General features: G+C 54.0%; 1 protein-coding gene across 1 annotated transcript in view; it reads right to left on the reverse strand.

The window, feature by feature from the left end:
* Positions 1-12,432, reverse strand: part of PRKCA (protein kinase C, alpha) — a 329,134-nt gene that overhangs the window by 30,665 nt on the left and 286,037 nt on the right. The window contains exons 9-13 of the mRNA XM_004693454.2: positions 9,960-10,091; positions 8,982-9,155; positions 6,922-7,013; positions 4,128-4,190; positions 3,178-3,316 (exon numbers count right to left, since the gene is read on the reverse strand). Of these exons, the coding sequence (XP_004693511.1) occupies positions 3,178-3,316; positions 4,128-4,190; positions 6,922-7,013; positions 8,982-9,155; positions 9,960-10,091 (600 nt within the window). The remainder of the gene's footprint in view (positions 1-3,177; positions 3,317-4,127; positions 4,191-6,921; positions 7,014-8,981; positions 9,156-9,959; positions 10,092-12,432) is intronic.

The following is a 12,432-nucleotide window of genomic DNA, read 5'->3' on the forward strand; positions in this document are numbered from 1 at the left end:
AGCATCCCTCTCTCCGACGCTGCGTTCCCAGCATCCCTCTCTCCGACGCTGCGTTCCCAGCATCCCTCTCTCCGACGCTGCGTTCCCAGCATCCCGTCCTCTGGCGCTGTTTTCCCAGCACCCCTCTCTCTCATGGTGCCTTCCCAGCATCCCTCTCTGACGGGTGTTCTCACGCCCCCCCTTCTGAGAGCGTGTTCCCAGGCTGACACAGCCAGCCTCGCACAGGTGCCATTTTTTCCCTAGTACTTTCTAAATGTCAACTCATTGCCAGTTCAAAGCATCCTTTTCAGCCCAGCCTTGCCTCTGCTGTCCCAGGACCTTACCTGGTGTCAGCACAGCCTGGGTCTTCCAAGAGAGGTAGCCAGAAGGTCACTCTCCAACGTGGCAAACGACTCACATGGACAATGATGGAGGCAGGGCCCCCACGCCTCCCGGCAGACCATCTCCAAGCCACAGACACCACCTTGTGACTAGACATGAGAACCCCCATCGTGCAGATGAAGGCATGGAAGGGATACTTGACTCTAGCATGATGACTACAGTTCTAGGAAGTGCTCTGTGGAAAAGGCCAATCTCAAAAGGTTAACACTGCATGGCTCTATCACGTGACAGTGAAATGACAGAACCAGAGGGCAGCAGGGGAGAGGCAACAATAGAGGGAAGACCGAGGTGTGGGTGCTGCGGATCAGACAGGACCCCACACAGGTACCAAGGTCACACAAGTCTAACCGACACCCTCACACCAGTACAAGTGAAAACACAAACGAAAGCAAACAGGCCTCAGGCCAGCAAGACTCGCGGGCAGCACTCTGCCAGGCGTGCTGGGTGGGGAAGGCCACTGATGCCCAGCCCTGAGCCTGTGACCTTGCAACTTTCACTTGGTAAAGGGGCTTTGCAGAGGTGATGCAGGGTCGTGAGACGGGGCTGACCCTGCGTTATCTGGGTGGGTTTGGGGGAGCCACCCGGCCTTACAGAGGGAGGCTGCAGGGTGAGAGTTAGAGAAGGGACTAAGGTGATGAGATGCTCCTCCTCTGGTAGGAGATGGAGAAGGGGTCACAATAAGGCAGGGCGCCATGTCGTCTTGGGCTTCTGGTGGGAGAGGGGGCTGAGGGGGCCAGTGTGCAGCCTACTGGTGATTTGGCTGGGACCCAGTGAGAATAGTTGTGGGGTTCTGACCTCCATGACTGTCAGATTATAAATGGGTACTATTAGAATCTCCTAAGTTTGCAGTTACTTGTTATAGCAGCAGTAATATTGTGAGAAAAGGAAATAGAGACTTCAATAGGTAGAAGATGTCATCTGTGTGGTGGCTCTCCTGGGCCACCATGGCTGAGGTGGCGCTGGGCATGAGAAGCTACCTGTTTGAACGGCAGAGACTGGGTCTGTACAGGGACGTTCAGCACCACCTTAACTCCTGAAAACCTGCCATTCCTGGCCACCGAGCTCTCATAGCACCTGGGTGTTGCATGCAGCTGACATAGCTCATCATCACAAACTGCTCCAGACGTGTCAGTCAAAGTCTGAATAAATCCTGGCTGTCGTTTCCATGGTGCGATCTCTAGTCTTCATGTTTGAAAACATGACTATTTTAGCTTACATTATGCCTGGACATACCAAGGTGTGAATTCTTTTGGTGGAAAAGATTTCGGATCAAACCAACATGTCTTTGGCCACATCATTCCAAATTTTAGTTTCTTCTGTAAATGTCTTAAATCTGTTTCCACACTCTCCAAGAGCATACCAAACTGACAGCTCTTAACAACAGGGAACAAGTGAGCTTCCTGTCAGAATGCTGATGACCTCAAATCCTCTCCGTAAGGTGTAAAACGCTGGATTGGGCACTTACATCCTCTGAGCAATTCTACAGGAGGATGTAATTATCCTGATTTCCTTTAGGGGTGAGTAACTTGCCCGTATTCCCACGGCCTATAAATAATAGTGTTGGGATGGAAGCTCCCGTGGTCAGATTGCTATGTTATGTGTCTCCCACCACAGTGACTGCTTCCGGGATGAATACATTAGGCAGTATGCTGGACCCACCCACCCGTCCACCAACCCACCCGTCCACCATCCTTCCATCCACCCACCCACATCCATCCATCCATGCACCCGTCCATCCACACATCTACCCGCCCACTCATCCATCCATCTATCTGTCCATCCTCCCACCCACCCACCAGCCAACTAATCAATAAAAGCTTCCAACAGTGAGTATGAGATCTCCACCAAAAGCTGCTATGTGGCCTAATTCTGAATCCATTACTTTCCACTTTGCTACATGGAGCTCAGTTGAGAGAAGAGCGCGTCATCCACAAGGCTGTATGTGGCCAGTACGTTGGCTAGGCAGTGACCTGGCTATTGCTTCTCTGTCCTTGGCATGGAGAAGGTGTCATATTTAGAATAGGAAGAAAATGATTCACTCTGTGTTGTCATGAAGACCAAACTGTGGCCACCGCTATAAACACAGAATTTGGAACCATTTAGCTTCTCCACATACCCATCTGGTCCTCCCAGATTAAGCACGACCAGCAATTCCAAGGTGCCATTCAAATTCAGACCCTCCGAGCTTGCTAAAGTGCCACCAGTACAAGCACCATCTGACCCAATTTCTCATATGGGATGCTTTCACGAGCAGGACCCCCATTCCCCGCTCAGCAGTGTTTCTGAAATTGTTTTGGCATTGCCGTGTAAGTAGTACATTGTTCCTGGGGCCTCCCTGGTGGTGCAGGTGTTAAGTCTTAGCACTATGAACCTGTCCACAGCCACTGCAGCACAAGTTCGATCCCCAGCCAGGGAGTGACCCACAGGGCGCAGCAGACCTCTCCTGTTTTCCCACTGCTTCCCCTCAGCAGTGTATTTCAGTAGATCCACCTGTTCTGCTCCCCACCCTGTTGAACCCTGCACTCCAGCTCTTGTATGCATAAATAAATCTTAAAAAAAACAAAAAAAGAAATTCATTGTTCCATGCAACCGACTCATGTGCGCACACAAGCCCCAGAGTACCGCCACACAGCCAACCACACGCGTCGCCTTCCTTTCTACTTTGCTCTGGATACTCCAGGCTAGTCTACTTGCTGGCTCCTTAATTTACTGTGGCTTATGTGCCTCTACGCAGTGGGCTGGGGACTGCAGCTTTTGCCAACACTGGTCTGGAAAACAAGGAGAACGGGTCCCTACCTCAGGGGCGATGTAATCTGGAGTCCCGCAGAAGGTCCTGGTCGTGACTCCGTCCATCATGTGCTCCTTGCACATCCCAAAGTCGGCAATCTTGATGTGACCCTCCGAATCCAGCATGACGTTGTCTAACTTCAGGTCCCTGTGGGGAAGCAGGATCGTGTCAGTGTCCATCCCACCACATCTGCAGCTAGTGACTGGCGAGCCAGGGATGCCTAGACCTGTCACTGTCTCAACGTTGTGTTGACTGTAGACCCCAGAAGAGCAGAGGCCAGGGTGACGGTGGTGTTTGGTGTTTTTAAGATCTCCTAATGGAGTGCCTAGGATACAGCAGGCATTTAATAAAAGCATTTGAGTGAATGACCACACAAGTGAACTAGTTATTCCCAACCACGGCTGTGCATTCAAGTCACGACGGCTTAGACTTTAGGTCTGGGAGACCCCGTCATTTCCTGAGTACCCCACACAGAGGATCTGACACCTGACCAGTCTTGCAAAATCAGTGGTTTAGAACAGTGTCATTGGGTCATACACAACGTTCCTTCTACACGTCCTTTCGATTACCCTTCAGTGGAGACTACCACCAACTGGAAGAATTTAACTCGTTCTGCCTCTGCCTGGTTCCCCATGGACACCTGCTAGGCATCTGTAACAGAAATTCCACCCTCCTTATTCCTTGACCTCTGTTCCCAATAAAAGGCAGAGGAAGGAGCAGTTGGCAGAGAAGGAAAGAATGTTTTCTTGCGTGATATAAAATCTTGCAAGGTCCAGGAATCAGAAGGCGGTTCCGATTTGCCTGGAGACTGCAGAGAAAGTGGGTCCTCGCAGGTCTTTGTTCCCTTGGGGTTTGTCAACTCCAGGTCTCAGTTCCCCTCACGGAACCCCACCCCCACAGATCCGAGGGTCTCACAAACTCTCCACAGTGCCTCTGGCGGCCGGGCACTCAGACGTACCTATAAATGATTCCTCGTTTATGAAGGAAGAACAACCCAATGGAAATCTCTGCTGCATAAAATCTGCAAAAGAAAACACGCTTCAGATTCTGGATCCTCTGGACCCCTGGCTACTTTTTTTTTAGAATCTGTTAAACATTTACTTAATGGTATATGTATAATTTAAATTTATTTCGTGTTAATTTTTTTGTTTTTTATATAATTTTTTATTATTATAATTTTTATTTTTACATCATTTTGTGCCTTTTCCCATCTCGGTTGTCATCCCCGTGGGCTTCCCATCACCAATTCACCCGTGTGCCATCACCACAGTCCAGCGCACCCCCCCATTTTTGATCCCATTCCCCCACTCACCCCTATAAAATGTCTCTGGTGTCCATTATACTCCTGCCATGAGTGGAACCATCCAGTATTTTTCCTTTTCTTTCTGGCTTATTTCACTAAGCATGATCCCTTCCAGCTCCATCCATCTTGCTGCAAAAGGCATGAGTTTATCATTTTTGACTGCTGGGGCTCCTGGATACTTTTACTGTCAAGTTCAGGGATTGAAGAGGTTAAAGGGAGGAAGAGTCCAGGCTTCTCAGAGTCACCCTGTAGTGCTCTTGCCATCATTCTTCCCCCTTCTCTTTGCCATTTGTTATACCAACCACCCCCCCACCCCCCATGACAATGTGGTTAAACCCCAACACATTGGCTTATTACTGGAAAAAAGTGCTTTCTGTTTTCCTGGACAGATAGGTAATTTACTACTCAGAAAGACATTTCTAATATAACCTAACTATATTAGAATTTCTAGAGTATTTTTATTGCAATCTAATATGATCTCTTGGCTATCTTTAAACTCTTCCACGTCAGGACTATGGTGGGGTAGAGAAAAATCTCGTTTTCCTATTCAAAGACAGAAGACAACACAGTTACTCCCTTGAGGACCAAATCGCATGTGACAAACTCTTCAGCTGGTTTACTAATCCCCTCTCCCACCTGCTGGGAGAAATGGGGCATGAACAGTGACCCCTACCCTTTTACATAATTCATAATAAAAAGCAGTGACTTCCATGCCGCCAAAACTGTCCCTCGGCTAAGATCTGCAACTCAGAATAGTTGCAGGGTGTTTAAAACCTGCAGAGCATTGAGGGGTCTTTGAAGTCTGAGAAGCCACAAGACCTCCGGAGCCAACCTCACACCCAGGACGCTTAAAAGAAGTGCGTCCGTCTACACCTGCAGAGAAGAGAGCCATGGTCGGGGCCAGATCCTTAACAGCAGGACCACCGGGCCACTGGCAGAGGCCGGGTTGGGGGGGGGAGGGGCCAGCAAGCCACTTTGCTATCACTCTTCATGCTTTTCTGTATTTTCAACACGAACTTTTCTAGCATCCGCAATGCAAACAGGAAGGCAGAGAGCCAGTCGAGCCATCCTGACGGCCCTTGTAACCTGCAGGGTTTCTGGTCTGTTTCTTGGGCTCGACAGTTGAGTGCTAGCCTGCGTTATCTTATGATCCACGGTTTATTCCTGTATCATGAAGGGCCCAAGTGAGGGGTGACGGGCGGGTCTTTCTGAGAATGAGAAGTGGAACAATCAGAAAAATGGCCTTTCACCTGCTTGTAGTCAGTCGGCCCCCACAGAACTTCCTATTCTGCCGCCAGTTAATGTCCCTGGGGACAGATCATCCCTCCATGCCGAAAGTTTTTCAGATTTATCTTGGAGACAGCACGTCAGCCAGAATCCTATTAACATTTGCTAAGTTGATTCATCAGGTTGCCCGCCTGCCGTGCTGCCTCATTTAAGGAAAGGAAATAGCTATTTGCTTAGATTTGCTGCTGTTGACTTCCTGCCCCCGAAAAGTGGGATGATTTTTCAGCTACCAAATTGGTGCTCTCTGGATGGGCAGCTGTCTGGGCTACGTCTCTCCTGCCTCTGGCACCCACCGCGCTTCCCAGTGAAACCTTCCAAGCTCGTGATTCTTCCCTCAAACCACCTTCTGGAAGGCGAACGCCTCCCAAACCTCCAATCCGGTGGCATCACCTACAGAGGCTTCTCTCCCCTCACTGCCACAGTCACCAAGCTGTTTCTTTCCCTTCCAGGATGTGGTTCAAGCACATGCTCTCTGCCCTGGCTCCAAGGTCAAATCCTAGTTACAGCTCCACTCCTTCCCTGCATGGGTCCTCGGCCCCTGCACCAGCCTGCAGCCTCCACGCTCTGCCCCCCACTTTGGACCAGGGCACGCCGTGAATGCTCACGCTCCCAACGTCAGCACCACTGCTGCCTTCCAGCTTCCCTGCCCGCCCCCAGGAACTCCGCAGGGCTGTGCATCTGCAGCCCCTGAAGCCCCCCACCTCCCAGACCTGAAGTCAGCCCCCCATCTCTGGGCTGGGAATTCCAAGGCTGGGAATCCCCTTGGAGGTGGGGCTTGTGTGGTGTCCTGTGTCACCTCGAAAGTCACAGCAACACAGTCTAGTTGCCAAGAGACTTCTCCAAGTCCCGAAGCGGGGAGCCCTCATTCCTTCTGTTCTGTGCCCCCACATCTGGTGCCTGTGCGTGTGCAAGGAGCAGAGGTTCAACCAATGAGGGCTCGGTTGACGAGGCTGGGATGGGTGACCAGGGGACACACCAGCATCTCCAAGTCACCGGAAGCAGAACAAACCCCTCCTTAGGAAACACCGAGAAGGACCCTGCTAAGGACACTGCCTCCCCGGCCCAGCACTCAACCCGACTGGACAGTGCCTTGCCTCCCTGTCACCCCGCCAATGTTCCCAACTGGGGGCCCCCTCTGGGGGGACCTGAAGGAAACACTCACACTGCTTGCGGTTCCTTGAACTTTCCCACTTGCTGAATGTGATACATCAAGTCTCCGCCGTTGACATACTCCATGACGAAGTACAGCCGGTCCTAGAGAGCAAGTTGGACAAATGAGCAGGGCTCCTGAGGGGGGCCTGGGGTCCCTGCCCTCATTACGGACTGCGCTGCTTTCTCATTAGTAGACTGTGGGCTGCACTGGGGCAGGGGGTGCTCGGTGGAGCCCTTCAAATATTTTTCCCTGTAAAGAATAAGTAATAAACTCTGTTCTCCAGGGGCCTGGAGAGCACAACGCCATCACCTAGCTCTGCCAGTGTGCTTGACCCCTCCTGGTTACGGATGCCCCCATTACAGTAATGGCCTCCCCCTGGGCCACCCTCACCCCCACATGGGAGATACATCGCTGAGTTAGCGCCGGTGCGGAGAATCCATACGGATCAATTATTTAATTGTAATGAGGGGTGCTGGTTTGCCCGGCCTGGGCGGTATGGCTCAGTCATGTTTCAGTGTGCTACCTGCTTGCTTCTGAAAACCAATGCTGAGTTCAGGGGGCGGGGAGCCGGTCAGTGCTCCCTGCTCAGCACCGTGGCGAGGGCGCCGCAAAGCCAGAGGCTGAGCAAATGTTTTTTGCTGCTTGCTGGATATGCCCTGGGAGGAAGAGAACCTGTTCACATATGAGGACGCTGTGCCGAGACAGGTGGGCTTCAGAGAGACCACTGGAGCTCTCTGGGCCACACACCAGGGTAGAAGCCCCTTCTGCTCTCTTCCAGGAAGCTCAGCGTGGGAAGGGGATGGTGCTAGAGGTTAGGCCGTGGCCCTGGAAGTTTCTGGCTCTCATGTTCTTGTTACTTAGTTCTACCCCGCTTTGTAATTTTTTGGAGTTTAATCAGGAAAGCCAGGGATGCGGGCTTTGGGCTGGGATTTGATACTGTGGCTTTCTTTCTAGCACACCGCTCTTTCCCCAGAGCTCCTTGCGCGCAGGGAGCTGACCGTCCACACTGCCAGTGACCCTCAGGGGTTGGGCCTGGCCCTGCAGGGACCTGTGTGGCTGCAGGGCCACTTGGAGGCACTGAAATCCAGGAGCCCTGGGGGTGCCTCCCAGGAAATGGTAAAGACAGACTTAACCCAGGAAGCAACTTCTGACCAGAGAGAAGTGGAAGATAGCAATAATCGTAACAGTAACAAATATAGCTATGGATGACTGAGTCACAGCTTAAAAAAGAGAGTCTCCAGGAGCGGCAGGCCTATCTTTGGGAGAAACTCACTAGAAATAAATTTTTTTGTGTCTTGCAGGCCACTTGCAAGTATCTCGCCAGGTCGCGGCCCCACACCTGGCTGACAGGCGCTCTGGAATTTTTTGTCCTTGGTTCTGTATATTCTAAGACAGGGCTCAGCACATTTTACTATGTAAAGGACCAGACAGTAAATGTTTTAGGCTTGTGTGCGTCTTTCTTGCAACTGTTCAACTCTGCCTTTATGGCAGGAAAGGGCCTGGAGACAATACACAGATGCACAAACACGCTGGCCTTGAGACTACTCTTTAGGGACACTGAAATTGCATTTCACCCAATTTTCATGTGCCATGAAATGTTTTAAACCTTTGCTCGGATCTCAGGGGCCTTATAAAAAAGGCCAGACTGCAACCGGCCTGGGGTGTACAAAACAGGGGCCTTGGTATCCTTCAGCTCGGCGAGTCTACTGAAGCCCCAGTGCAAGCCGGGCGGTTGTGTTGTCGGTGACTTAGGACGCCAGGCCCGTCAGTTATTTCTTTTGTTTTCCCTCTCTTATTGCCCTCCCTGTTGTGAAGAAAACCTTGGCTACACATACTTCCTGAATCAAAGGCCTAGCCTCTGAGAAGGGGCATCACAGAGAGAGGACACCTCAGATCTGTCAGAGACACCCCAGCAAGAGGATGTCCAGGCACGTGGGCTCAGCGGAGGAGAATCCAGAACCCCGTGGCTCCGGCCTTCCGCAGCCTTCCCCATGTCAGGGAGGCTGACGGGGCCCGGGGGGCTCCTGGGGGCACCCGTGCGCTGGGCCCCACACGACCCGGGGCCTCACCACGGTCTGGAAGCAGGAGTGCAGCTGCGTCAGGAACGGCGGCTTGTCCAGCAGGGCCAGGACACGCTTCTCCACCATGGTGCATTCCACGTCGTCATCTTGAATGACCACGTCCTTCTTCAGGATTTTGATGGCATACAGTTCTTCTGTGCCCTTCCTGTCAGCCAGCATCACCTGCGGCGGGGGAGGACACCCTGAGAACGCCTGAGTTCACATCTGGTGCTTGGGAGGGGTGGGCGGGGGGGGGTCCCCGCGGAGAAAGTGCACGCAGGTTTGTCAACGGGTGGCATCAGGCCTCACTCCACATGCAAATTCTGAAGCCCTGCCACGCCACCTCATGTCACGGCACTGAGTCCCACGGGGCTGGGCTGTTTCTGGGCTGTCAAGGTTGCCTGCTGCGGGGGCTCTCGCCACGTGGTGGCGCTATTGTGGCTGCTAAAAGGGCCCTGCAGGTGCGCGCCGGTGGCCTTGGGCCCTGCAGGTTTTACAGGAGCTTCCTTGTAGCAAAACGGCCGGAATCTCTACGCTTCTCATGAGTAGGAATCAAGATGCAACCCCCCACCCAAAAAAAAAAAAAAAAAGAAAGAAAGCCAGGGTCAAAATGAACCAGTTTCCTGGCTCTGTCAGATTTGGGGTCACAGAAGCAAACACAGACCCAGCTCAGTGTCTCACATCGACTAACGTTTGCTTTCCACATCTGCTTAGCACAAGCCAGTGCTTTGCTCTTAGGAGTGACGGTGATTCACCCCAATCTCCTGGAGTACCCCTCCCCTGCTCTGAACACGGCGGGGGGCGGCAGCGGGGACACCCCAAAAGCCCCTGGCTTGGGGACCAGCCATTTTTAATTAAATGACTCAGGCACCTGAGACAGGTGGACAGCGAGTAGGGACCCCAAGAGGCTGCTCTGGTTACCCCGAGAGGATGGGGCCCACCCAACCCCGCTCACCAAAGCCTGGCCAGCCGGGGCCTGGCCCTTACCTTTCCAAAGCTCCCCTTCCCCAGCACCATGAGGAAATTGAAGTCGGTGAGTTTCACCCTGTCCAGGTTGTTGGAAGGCTGTCTCTCAGACGGCGTGATCACCTTGTTACCGGCAGGGCCGAGCTTGGCTTTCTAGACAGGCACACAGTGAGAACAGTCAGTGCCTTTCCAGGGAAAAGGGGGTGTGGACCCCAGGGCCGTGGGAGGAAGCCAAGGGGGAGCGGGGGGCAGGGTGGGAGGGGATGAGGCACCCCGTCTTACGCAGGGACTCCCCCCCGACCCCTGCCCCGGATATGAGTGTGTGTGTGTGGGGGGGGAGCCCTCCCTGGGAGCCAGAGCCTGCTCTCGCCCACGGCCAGCAGCTCCCCACACTGAGCCAAGAGCCAGGTTCTGAGCTCAGCCGAGGACCCCGCTTGGGGGCTAAGACTGAACTAGGGGAAAGCGGGGCCTCTCGCAGTGAAGGAGATAAACAGGGAAACTGTGAGGCTCTTCTGTGGGGTGGCCTTCAGATGACTGCCCTGGAACACTGGGGCCCACGCAGGATGGGGGGCGCCGTGCTCTGAAGCGGAGCCCCTCCACTGGCACATGTGGGCGGGTTACTGCTGCTGACGAGGCACAGCCGGCTTTGTTGTTTTAAATCAAGAACTGAACCCCGCCAGGCTGGGGCGCCCCGTGGCGCACAGCGAGCCCCGTCTGAGCCTGAGGCTACGTGCTCCACGCCAGTGAGTGCCCCCTGTTATAAGCTGGGCTCGTGCCACCCAGCGGCCCTGGAGAGACACCACCCTCATCCTCCCCTTTGGGGTCACAGTGCCCCGTCCGCGGTGGGAAGGGGGAGAGAGAGAGGCTCAACAGGACAGGCGGCCCACAGGGTCACAAGGAAACACCCCCACAGCCCGCCCCGGAGCCTGCAGAGAAACAGGAGCCGCAGGGGAGTCGAGGGCTGAGGCCTGGGCCGGCAGAGAGCGGACTCTGACTGTGGAAGCCCAGAAAAGAGGGCGCGGGGCCCCACTGCCGCAGGCCAGAGGTGGCGGCTGGGGTTTGGACACCCTCAAGCCAGGACCAAGAGCTTCGCTATGCCGGCCCAGTGCTGGCGAGATTCCTTCTGAGCTCCGGGGGGCAAGTAGGGCCTGTCCTGTTTTTTCAGCAGCAGAGGATGCTCCTCCACGCCGCCCCGAGCTGCGGCACCCTCGTGATCGCCAGCCCGTGGCCTGGCAGTGGGCTGTGACTTGGCTGGAGGTGGAAACTGAAATCAGCAACTATGAGGGGCGCCAACTCCTGGTCAACTAAAGGACACGAGCCAGGGGCCAGGCTCAGCTAGGCTGACCGAGAAAAGTAGTAAAGCTGGAAGTCGATGGTAACACTGAAACGCTCACTTTCTAGAAAACAAGGCTCTAAGTAGAGAGGGTCACTTAAAAAAAAAAAGATGTATTTATTTATGCATAGAAGAACTGGGGTACAGGACAGAGGTGGGGGGTTCACCAGAGGATTCACCAGAGACAGAGTGGGGAGCAGAACAGGCAGATAGACTGAAATCCACTGCTGAGGGGAGCAGTGGGGAGGCAGGAGAGGTCTGCTGCGCCCTGTGGGGCAGCTCCCTGGCCAGGGATCGAACTGGGGCCGCAGCCATGATAACACTGAGACTTCACCCTAGGCTACCACGGAGGCCCCACAGGGGCACTTTTAACAACGCTCCTGTCCGCAACACACAGGCAACACTGAGTCCTACAGCAGCTGCACACCTCCATGCCTTTCTCTGTAAAAGTGCTTGCAGACAGGATCCAATTCTCCCGGGGTGCCCCCAAATCCTGGCAGCGTCCCCAGAGCTCTCTGGAGCTGCTCCCGGTTCAGGGCCCCGGTCTCAACTTGAGTCTACTGGCTCAGTTTACTCCAGTCCACAAAGGCTGAAGACAGGGAGCCGGATGTGCTCATCAGGTGCTGTGCTCTGCTGGGCGAGGCGCTTCTCAGACAAAAAGAACTGGGCGTGACAGGGATCAGATCTCAGGCCCGAAGGCTGGCTCTGATGGACACAGCCCCCCGCGTGTCCAGCCACGGGAAATATGGGGGAAAGAGGCCCCTTTTTGCTTTGAGGCTGACAGTATTTAATCTACCTGTGCTGCTCCCTTGCCGGCAGTGTGTGGTGGGAAAGTCACGTGACCTGGGGCACAGGCGCCCTGAGCTGCCCCTGGGCTTCCACCCCTTGACACAGCATGGGAAGGGGCTTGGAGGTGCCGCTTTGGCACAGACTTGTGAGGAAGCAACAGGGGTTAACCAGCGTCCCAGTGCGAGCCAGCCCCACCCTCACATCACTGCTGGGGCTGACGCCTGGCTTGAGTCCAGATGCGAGTGAACCATCGGAAGTTCAGGTGCAGAGGAGGATGATGCCATGCTCCTCTGATTTATAAGACAGAAAAGAGGGCCCTCCCTGGTGGCGCAGTGGGTGAAAGCACAGTAGAAGCTAAGGCCACTTCAGTGC

Source organism: Condylura cristata, unplaced genomic scaffold (genome assembly GCF_000260355.1).
Source record: "Condylura cristata isolate star-nosed mole 26May11 unplaced genomic scaffold, ConCri1.0 scaffold00038, whole genome shotgun sequence".
NCBI classification, from domain to species: Eukaryota; Metazoa; Chordata; class Mammalia; order Eulipotyphla; family Talpidae; genus Condylura; species Condylura cristata.